General features: G+C 44.2%; 1 protein-coding gene across 1 annotated transcript in view; it reads left to right on the top strand.

Annotated features, from left to right (window-relative positions):
* Window positions 1–5,100: 5,100 nt before the first annotated feature.
* The window catches only part of LOC118367995 (IgGFc-binding protein-like), a 124,481-nt gene continuing 117,874 nt past the window's right edge, over window positions 5,101–11,707 (top strand). The window contains 2 exon segments of the mRNA XM_052497564.1: window positions 5,101–5,226; window positions 6,350–6,375. Of these exon segments, the coding sequence (XP_052353524.1) occupies window positions 5,123–5,226; window positions 6,350–6,375 (130 nt within the window). The 5' untranslated portion in view covers window positions 5,101–5,122.

Below are 11,707 nucleotides of genomic sequence, written 5' to 3'. Positions count from 1 at the left end.
AACTGAGTATCTCTGGTGACAGCATTCCACAATGATATGACTCAATACATAACTGAGTATCTCTGGTGGCAGAGCATTCCACGATGACATGGCTCAATACATATCTGAGTATCTCTGGTGACAGCATTCCACGATGACATGGCTCTATACATAACTGAGTATCTCTGGTGGCAGAGCATTCCACGATGATATGACTCAATACATAACTGAGTATCTCTGGTGGCAGAGCATTCCACGATGACATGGCTCTATACATAACTGAGTATCTCTGGTGGCAGAGCATTCCACGATGACATGGCTCAATACATAACTGAGTATCTCTGGTGACAGAGCATTCCACGATGACATGGCTCAATACATAACTGAGTATCTCTGGTGACAGAGCATTCCACGATGACATGGCTCTATACATAACTGAGTATCTCTGGTGGCAGAGCATTCCACGATGACATGACTCAATACATAACTGAGTGTCTCTGGTGACACATCATTCCACGATGACATGACTCAATACATAACTGAGTGTCTCTGGTGACACATCATTCCACGATGACATGACTCAATACATAACTGAGTATCTCTGGTGGCAGAGCATTCCACGATGACATGACTCAATACATAACTGAGTGTCTCTGGTGACACATCATTCCACGATGACATGGCTCAATACATAACTGAGTATCTCTGGTGGCAGAGCATTCCACGATGACATGACTCAATACATAACTGAGTGTCTCTGGTGACACATCATTCCACGATGACATGACTCAATACATAACTGAGTATCTCTGGTGGCAGAGCATTCCACGATGACATGACTCAATACATAACTGAGTATCTCTGGTGACACATCATTCCACGATGACATGACTCAATACATAACTGAGTGTCTCTGGTGACACATCATTCCACGATGACATGACTCTATACATAACTGAGTATCTCTGGTGACAGAGCATTCCACGATGACATGGCTCTATACATAACTGAGTATCTCTGGTGACAGAGCATTCCACGATGACATGGCTCTATACATAACTGAGTATCTCTGGTGACAGAGCATTCCACGATGACATGTCTCAATACATAACTGAGTATCTCTGGTGACAGCATTCCACGATGACATGGCTCTATACATAACTGAGTATCTCTGGTGACAGCATTCCACAATGACATGACTCAATACATAACTGAGTATCTCTGGTGACAGAGCATTCCACGATGACATGGCTCAATACATAACTGAGTATCTCTGGTGGCAGAGCATTCCACGATGACATGGCTCAATACATAACTGAGTATCTCTGGTGGCAGAGCATTCCACGATGACATGACTCAATACATAACTGAGTGTCTCTGGTGACACATCATTCCACGATGACATGACTCAATACATAACTGAGTATCTCTGGTGGCAGAGCATTCCACGATGACATGGCTCAATACATAACTGAGTATCTCTGGTGGCAGATCATTCCACGATGACATGGCTCAATACATAACTGAGTATCTCTGGTGGCAGAGCATTCCACGATGACATGACTCAATACATAACTGAGTATCTCTGGTGACAGATCATTCCACGATGACATGGCTCAATACATAACTGAGTATTTCTGGTAGCAGAGCATTCCACAATGACATGACTCAATACATAACTGAGTATCTCTGGTGACAGCATTCCACAATGATATGACTCAATACATAACTGAGTATCTCTGGTGGCAGAGCATTCCACGATGACATGGCTCAATACATATCTGAGCGACACATTAAATCTGTTGGTTTGGGTATCCGTGAGGTATGTATGTCTGTTTGAAGTGTATGCAAATAGATTATACACGTGGTTAGTCATTTTCAACACACAAATGTTTCTTAAGAAGACGAGAGGAGAAGTAGTCAATTTCTCCTCAACCCTCAACCATGAAAGCCTATCATATTGTTGATGTTAGTTCTGTGTTTGTAGTTCAGGGCAAGGCGTTCTGCTTTGTTATGAGTCAGATGCAGCTTTTATAGGTCCTGACCATATTACAGTAATGAAGATGGGACAAGATAAAAGCCTGAACAACATCCCGAGCCGACTAGGTGCAACCCTAATGGTTCTGGATAAGAGCGTCTTCTAAATGACGAACATGTACATGTAACTAGTACAGTTGATTTTTGTGTCACAGCATATTTTTATAACAGACATACCTCTCCCCATCTTCACAACTATTTTGTCCATACGACTTGAACATGATTACTGACCATCCAATGTCACTCCTATTAGTTCAGCTTCTTTAACTTCAATAGTCACACCCTTTATACACAACGGCAGTTGAGGTCTAGGTCTGAGTGAATGCTTTGAACCAAGTAGTTCAATGGTTCTAAATAGTACACCGTGAGGGAATATGCAGTAGTTCTGCAGATAGGATGGAAAGGTGGGCCGAGTGAAAGGTGACTGATAGCATAGAGAGAGAGAGAGAGAGAGAGAGAGAGAGAGAGAGAGAGAGAGAGAGAGAGAGAGAGAGAGAGACTGAGACTGATAGCATAGAGAGAGAGAGAGAGAGAGAGAGAGAGAGAGAGAGAGAGAGAGAGAGAGAGAGAGAGAGAGAGAGAGAGAGAGAGAGAGAGAGAGAGAGAGAGAGAGAGAGAGAGAGAGAGAGAGACTGATAGCATAGAGAGAGAGAGAGAGAGAGAGAGAGAGAGAGAGAGAGAGAGAGAGAGAGAGAGAGAGAGAGAGAGAGAGAGAGAGAGAGAGAGAGAGAGAGAGAGAGAGAGAGAGAGAGAGAGAGAGAGAGAGAGAGAGAGAGAGAGAGAGAGAGATATAGACCTATATATATATGAAAATGTATATAAGTACGCATAGAGAGAGAGAGAGAGAGAGAGAGAGAGAGAGAGAGAGAGAGAGAGAGAGAGAGAGAGAGAGAGAGAGAGAGAGAGAGAGAGAGAGAGAGAGAGAGAGAGAGAGAGAGAGAGAGAGAGAGAGAGAGACTGAGCATAGAGAGAGAGAGAGAGAGAGAGAGAGAGAGAGAGAGAGAGAGAGAGAGAGAGAGAGAGAGAGAGAGAGAGAGAGAGAGAGAGAGAGAGAGAGAGAGAGAGAGAGAGAGAGAGAGAGAGAGAGAGAGAGAGAGAGAGAGAGAGAGAGAGAGAGAGAGAGAGAGAGAGAGAGAGAGAGAGAGAGAGAGAGAGAGAGAGAGAGAGAGAGAGAGACTGATAGGTGACTGATCGCATGATGGGGTTCCAGAGAGAGCGAGAGAAAGAAAGAGGGATGTATAAAGAGAGAGAGAGAGAGAGAGAGAGAGAGAGAGAGAGAGAGAGAGAGAGAGAGAGAGAGAGAGAGAAAGAGAGAGAGACTGATAGGTGACTGATCGCATGATGGGGTTCCAGAGAGAGTGAGAGAAAGAAGGAGGGATGTATAAAGAGAGAAAGATGGAGAGAGAGAAAGAGTAGAGAGAGAGAGAGAGAGGGAGAGAGAGAGGAGAGAGAGAGAGAGAGAGAGAGAGACTGATAGGAGACTGATCGCATGATGGGGTTCCAGAGAGAGCGAGAGAAAGAAAGAGGGATGTATAAAGAGAGAGAGAGAGAGAGAGAGAGCGTGAGATTGATAGCAGCATGGACAGCACCTCTTTACAACCTCCTATAAAAACCCTTATCATTGGTGCTTCATTTACCAAACTAGTGGTCAGGAACTTGTCAGAGAGTGGGAACAGGGCTGAACCTCTCTGGCAGTACTCCTCGAATCTTGTTACATTGATTAGATGTTTGTTTGTTTGTTTGTTTTGTTTATTTGATTTGGAAACCACCCAATAGGCAATATGAATGTTCCAATCACATGTCTGAAAGCTGGCAGCTGCCATCTGACTGACTGGCAGGATGTTGTTGACTTGACAACAGAGTTGTGCTGTTAAGGCTATGTTATTCACTAATAATAAAAATCACAAATCTGTCAAACTGAGGGTGGACAGTCAGAAAAAAATATATCAGATATATAGAAACAAAATCCGATTTGGGTTCTTAGAGTGGCTGTCATTGAGATTGTCTATCTGGTATGAGACGCATTTGATAAGAGGTCGAGACCATAATGACCTGTAGAGAAAGTTAAAGCAGAGTGTGACTGTCAATCCCAGCCTAATTATAAAGCAGATGTCAAATCTGGGTCTAGACCAGCCAATAATCATTGTGTCCAATACTCAGTAGTGTAAAGTACTTAAGTAAAAATTATTTGAAGTACTATTTAAGTTTTTTTTTTTTGCGGTACATTCCTAAAGAAGAGATGTACTTTTTACTCCCTGACACCTAAAAGTACTCGTTACATTTCGAATGCTCAGGCAGGACATGAATATGGTCCAATTCACACACCTATCAATATAACGCATTGTCATCCCGTCCGCTACTGATCTGGTGGACTCACTAAACACAAATACTGCGTTTGTAAATGATGTCTGAGTGTGAGAGTGTTGCCCTGTCTGTCTGTAAATTTTAAAAAACAAGAAAGAATTGTGCCGTCTGGTTTGCTTAATAGAAGGAATTTGATGTATAGCTTTTACTTTTACTCAAGTATGACATTGAGTACTTTTTCCACCACTGTACTTAAGTATATTTAAAATTAGATACTTTTAGACTTTTCCTCAAGTAGTATTTTACTGGGTGATTTTCCCTTTTACTCAGTCATAGAGTCATTTTCTATTAAGGTATCTTTACTTTTACTCAAGTATGACTAGAGTATTTTTTCCACCACTACTAATACTGGTGTGGTTTTGTCCTAATTAAACTTAGGCCTTAAAACTGTTATGTAACGCATTTTCAAACAGATGCAGAACTTTACGAAGCATCTCCACCCATTCTAACTGTACACTGGCGTCAGACAAAAACTCACAAACTGAACACACCCACACCATATCACTCACTGTTACTTATTCACTCAATGAATTGGTGGTTTTGCAATGTGCAACGCAAGATCATACACATCTTGAGACGTAGGCTAGTGATAGGGTAATAGCATTTATAATACACTCCACTCCCTTCACCCTTCTTTCCCTCCCTCCTCCTATCTTGTTCTACACTTTCATCCCACCTATAAAAGTACGGGTCCCTCTCATTGCCCTGATCCCTCTCCTTGTCCTCATTCTCTGCTCACTGAATGGCTAGCCCGCTAACTCTTAAGTTAGCCATGGGCAAATTAAAAAGCATTTGTGTCCTGCTGTGGATATGTGGGTACAGTGTCCTGGCCACCACAGAAGAAGGGTGAGTTACAGAGACTGAGATATTAATATTGAGCTTCAATTTTACTCAAGATCTGTGATCGGCTTGTTGAATTCATTGGACTTGATTGCTTGAGTAATCAAATGAGTTTGGTCAATTTGAAATCTTTGATTATAATTGTATATTACTATTCTACTATAAAGTGTGAATTACAGGTATCAGATATTGTAAGGTGTTTTGAATATTTTACCAATAATATAATAATATAATATATGCCATTTAGCAGACGCTTTTATCCAAAGCGACTTACAGTCATGTGTGCATACATTCTACGTATGGGTGGTCCCGGGGATCGAACCCACTACCCTGGCGTTACAAGCGCCATGCTCAACCAACTGAGCTACAGAAGGACCACATCAACCAATCAAGTTTTACAGAATAATTGGTTTTGTTGCATTTGCCATACTTGACACACACTATTGTAAAGACCGTGTTAATGAACTCACATTTGTCGCTATCAGGGATGATGTGTGTATTTATAATCTTCTTCTGATGGAGCTGGGTTAAACCAATGTGGCTCTGAAATGGTATCCTTTCAAGTAATTGTTCTGAATGATTGTAAAGCAACTTCATGAACAATTGTTGTTTAGCTAGCTAGCTAGTCAAATCTTTTTTAAATCCATATTATCAGAGACATGACATCAGTCAAAGTAACTCAAAACAAGACATGGTATCAAGACCAAAATAAAAGTAGCAGAAACGAGCCACCTACGATTCCCCCCATGGCAGCATCGTGTCATTGTTGCTAGCTATCTGACCATCCAGAATCATAGCAACACATGGACTTCTTCCCCATTGAATCGTGTGCAGCGTTTTTTTGTGACGTTGTCAGTTATAATGAATTAATTAAATGAAATTATACGTCCTCCACTCGTACGGTATAGACAAACATCCCTGCTGCTATTTTTTTGCGGCGTTTTTGTGATGTTGTCAGCTAAACGGTCTATAATTCATTTAATTTAATTTACTTCTTAAATCTCTGCTGATATTTTGGATTCTATAGGAATTCATATTCTTCACATAGCATATGGATAGATCCCAGACAGTATATTTTATACAAACAGGAAACCACATTTAATCTACCTCTTTTTTTTCTTTTACACAGCTATGCAAGATCAGTGAGAGATGCTGGTAAGTTTGCCATATCAAAACACAATTTGGTTTTTCATCTTTTGCCTTGTTGTTAATATTAGCAGAACACTTGATTAAAATATGATGGGCAGCCCAGCTCTACCACAATTGATTCAACTGATGATTAGGTGATTAGTTGAATCAGGTCTTTTAGTGTTAGGGTTACATGAATACAAATCATGTAACCCCAGTCTGTGGGTCTACTGCACAGCGTCTGATAGATACAACCGGCAGGTGAGTTCAGTCACATGATCCAGTCATCACAATGTCCTTGGGAACATGATGGTCTTTCTCCATCTCCTCCCCTATACTGTACAACACAAAGACGGTTATCGCTACACAACCTGCTTACACACTGTCAGACGTGCCCGCGCGCACACAGACACACATAGACACACAAAAACACACAGACACTTTCTCGCAGTTATGGTACAAAACAATGCAAGAGGGGGCCATAAAGTGGGGCAGCAGCCTAGGGCAGCGGTCTAAGGCACTGCATCTCAGTGCAAGAGGCGACAGTACAGTCCCTGGTTCAAATCCAGGCTCAATCACATCCTGGCCGCGATTGGGAGTCCCATAGGGTGGCGCACAATTGGCCCAGCGTCGTCTGGGTTTGGCCGGGATAGGCCATCTTTGTAAGTAAGAATTTGTTCTTAAACTGACTTGCCTAGTTAAATAAAGGTTAAATAAAAAAATTAAGTAATTGGTTTAGGGTCTGGGTGTTCCATAATCAACAGATTCCAAATGTATTACTGTTGATATGGCAAGAGATAATCAACAGATTCCAGATTAATTACTGTTGATATGGCAAGAGGTAATCAACAGATTTTAAATGCATTACTGTTTATATGGCAAGAGGTAATCAACAGATTCTAAATGCATTACTGTTGATATGGCAAGAGGTAATCAACAGATTCCAAATGCATTACTGTTGATATGGCAAGAGGTAATCAACAGATTCTAAATGCATTACTGTTGATATGGCAAGAGGTAATCAACAGATTCTAAATGCATTACTGTTGATATGGCAAGAGGTAATCAACAGATTCTAAATGCATTGCTGTTGATATGGCAAGAGGTAATCAACAGATTCTAAATGCATTACTGTTGATATGGCAAGAGGTAATCAACAGATTCTAAATGCATTACTGTTTATATGGCAAGAGGTAATCAACAGATTCTAAATGCATTACTGTTGATATGATAGTCAGCTGTCTTTTGCCAATGTGTTTACGCAATGTCACCTTGGCTGTATAGTAGCCTTGAGGAGGACAACACGTGACAACACATTTGATATAATGCCATTTACCTATGATGATTTGAGCAGCCAATTGCTCCGTGATATTTGCCTTATTACATCAACAGCATGTCACGTGCAACCAGGGGGAAAATATCCTAGACCACCTTTACTCCACACACAGAGATGCATACAAAGCTCTCCCCCTCCCTCCATTTGGCAAATCTGACCATAATTCTATCCTCCTGATTCCTGCTTACAAGAAAAAACTAAAGCAGGAAGTACCAGTGACTCACTCAATACGGAAGTGGCCAGATGACGGGGATGCTACACTACAGAACTGTTTTGCCAGCACAGACTGGAATATGGTCCAGAATTCATCCAATGGCATTGAGAAATACACCACCTCAGTCATCGGCTTCATCAATAAGGGCATCGATGACGTCGGCCCACAGTGACTGCATGTACATATCCCAACCAGAAGCCATGGATTACAGGCAACATCCGCATCGAGCTAAAGGCTAGAGCTGCCACTTTCAAGGCTTATAAGAAATCCCGCTATGATCCCGCTCAGACAAACCATCAAACAATCAAAGCTTCAATACAGGATTAAGATTGAATCCTACTACACCGGCTCTGACACTCGTCGGATGTGGCAGGGCTTGAAAACTATTACGGACTACGAAGGGAAACCCAGACGCGAGCTGCCCAGTGACGCGAGCCTACCAGGCTCAAATGCCTTTTATGCTCACTTCGAGGCAAGTAACACTGTAGCATGCACGAGAGCACCAGCTGTTCTGGATGACTGTGTGATAACGCTCTCGGTAGCCGATATGAGCAAAACCCTTAAACAGCTCAACATTCACAAAGCTGCTGGGCCAGACGGATTACCAGGACGTGTACTCAAAGCATGCGCGGACCAACTGTCAAGTGTCTTCACTGACATTTTCAACCTCTCCCTGGCCGAGTCAGTAATACCTACATGCTTCAAGCAGACCACCATAGTCCCTGTGCCCAAGGAAGCGAATGTAACCTGCCTAAATTATTACAGCCCCGTGGCACTCACGTCGGTAGCCATGTAGTGCTTTGAAAGGCTGGTCATGGCCCACATCAACAGCATCCTCCCTGACACCCTAGACCCACTCCAATTTGCATACCTCCCCAACAGATCCACAGATGACGCAATCTCAATCGCACTCCACACTACCCTTTCCCACCTGGACAAAAGGAACACCTATGTGAGAATGCTGTTCATTGACTTCAGCTCATCGTTCAATACCATAGTGCCCACGAAGCTCATCCCTAAGCTAAGGACACTGGGACTAAACTCCTCCCTCTGCAACTGGATCCTGGACTTCCTGACGGGCTGCCCTCAGGTGGTGAGAGTAGGCAACAACACGTCTGCCATGCTGATTCTTAACACTGGGGCCCCTCGGGTGTGTGCTTAGGCCCCTCCTGTATTCCCTGTTCACACACGACTGCGTGACCAAGCATGACTCCAACACCATCATTAAGTTTGCTGACGACACAACAGTGTTAGGCCTGATCACCGACAACGATGAGACGGCCTATAGGGACGAGGTCAGAGTACTGGCAGTGTGGTGCCAGCCTGAGACAACAACCTCTCCCTCAATGTGAGCAAGACTAAGGAGCTGATCGTGGACTACAGGAAAAGGTGGGCCGAACAGGCTCCCATTAACATCGACGGGACTGTAGTGGAGCGAGTCGAAAGTTTCAAGTTCCTTGGTGTCCACATCACCAACAATATATCATGGTCCAAACCAAGACAGTCGTGTGTACGAAAAAAACATTTTCCCCCTCAGGAGACTGAAAAAATTTGGCATGGGTCCCCAGGTCCTCAGAAGGTTCTACAACTGCACCATCGAGAGCATCCTGACGGGTTGCATCACCACCTGGTATGGCAACTGCTCTGCATCTGATCGTACATCACTGGGGCAAGCTTCCTGCCATCCAGGACCTAGTCACCCAAGTTGTAAGAAGAGTGGCGGGGGCGTATGCCTCATGACTAACGAGACATTTGCGTGATGAAGGAAACATACAGGAACTCAAATCCTTCTGTTCACCTGATTTAGAATTCCTCACAATCAAATGTAGACCGCATTATCTTCCAAGAGAATTCTCTTCGATTATAATCACAGCCGTATATATCCCCCCCAAAGCAGACACATCGATGGCTCTGAACGAACTATATTTAACTCTTTGCAAACTGGAAACCATTTATCCGGAGGCTGCATTCATTGTAGCTGGGGATTTTAACAAAGCTAATCTGAAAACAAGACTCCCTAAATTTTATCAGCATATCGATTGCGCAACCAGGGGTGGTAAAACCTTGGATCATTGTTACTCTAACTTCCGCGACGCATATAAGGCCCTGCCCCGCCCCCCTTTCGGAAAAGCTGACCACGACTCCATTTTGCTGATCCCTGCCTACAGGCAGAAACTAAAACAAGAGGCTCCCACGCTGAGGTCTGTCCAACGCTGGTCAGACCAAGCTGACTCCACACTCCAAGACTGCTTCCATCACGTGGACTGGGACATGTTTCGTATTGCGTCAGATAAAAATATTGACGAATACGCTGATTCGGTGTGCGAGTTCATTAGAACGTGCGTCGAAGATGTCGTTCCCATAGCAACGATAAAAACATTCCCTAACCAGAAACCGTGGATTGATGGCAGCATTCGCGTGAAACTGAAAGCGCGAACCACTGCTTTTAATCAGGGCAAGTTGTCTGGTAACATGTCCGAATATAAACAATGCAGCTATTCCCTCCACAAGGCTATTAAACAAGCTAAGCGTCAGTACAGAGACAAAGTGGAATCTCAATTCAATGGCTCAGACACAAGAGGCATGTGGCAGGGTCTACAGTCAATCACGGACTACAAGAAGAAACCCAGCCCAGTCACGGACCAGGATGTCTTGCTCCCAGGCAGACTAAATAACTTTTTTGCCCGCTTTGAGGACAGTACAGTGCCACTGACACGGCCTGCAACGAAAACATGCGGTCTCTCCTTCACTGCAGCCGAGGTGAGTAAGACATTTAAACGTGTTAACCCTCGCAAGGCTGCAGGCCCAGACGGCATCCCCAGCCGCGCCCTCAGAGCATGCGCAGACCAGCTGGCCAGTGTGTTTACGGACATATTCAATCAATCCCTATACCAGTCTGCTGTTCCCACATGCTTCAAGAGGGCCACCATTGTTCCTGTTCCCAAGAAAGCTAAGGTAACTGAGCTAAACGACTACCGCACCGTAGCACTCACTTCCGTCATCATGAAGTGCTTTGAGAGACTAGTCAAGGACCATATCACCTCCACCCTACCTGACACCCTAGACCCACTCCAATTTGCTTACCGCCCAAATAGGTCCACAGACGATGCAATCTCAACCACACTGCACACTGCCCTAACCCACCTGGACAAGAGGAATACCTATGTGAGAATGCTGTTCATCGACTACAGCTCGGCATTCAACACCATAGTACCCTCCAAGCTCGTCATCAAGCTGTCCTGTGCAACTGGGTACTGGACTTCCTGACGGGCAGCCCCCAGGTGGTGAGGGTAGGCAACAACATCTCCTCCCCGCTGATCCTCAACACGGGGGCCCCACAAGGGTGCGTTCTGAGCCCTCTCCTGTACTCCCTGTTCACCCACGACTGCGTGGCCACGCACGCCTCCAACTCAATCATCAAGTTTGCGGACGACACAACAGTGGTAGGCTTGATTACCAACAACGACGAGACGGCCTACAGGAGGAGGAGGTGAGGGCCCTCGGAGTGTGGTGTCAGGAAAATAACCTCACACTCAACGTCAACAAAACTAAGGAGATGATTGTGGACTTCAGGAAACAGCAGAGGGAACACCCCTATCCACATCGATGGAACAGTAGTGGAGAGGGTAGCAAGTTTTAAGTTCCTCGGCATACACATCACAGACAAACTGAAATGGTCCACTCACACTGACAGCGTCGTGAAGAAGGCGCAGCAGCGCCTCTTCAACCTCAGGAGGCTGAAGAAATTCGGCTTGTCACCAAAAGCACTCACAAACTTCTACAGATGCACAATCGAGAGCATCCTGGCG

This window comes from Oncorhynchus keta, chromosome 35 (assembly GCF_023373465.1).
Source record: "Oncorhynchus keta strain PuntledgeMale-10-30-2019 chromosome 35, Oket_V2, whole genome shotgun sequence".
Lineage (NCBI taxonomy): Eukaryota > Metazoa > Chordata > Actinopteri > Salmoniformes > Salmonidae > Oncorhynchus > Oncorhynchus keta.
The sequence above is the reverse complement of the archived record's forward strand: the minus strand, read 5'-3'. Positions and strand labels throughout refer to the sequence as shown.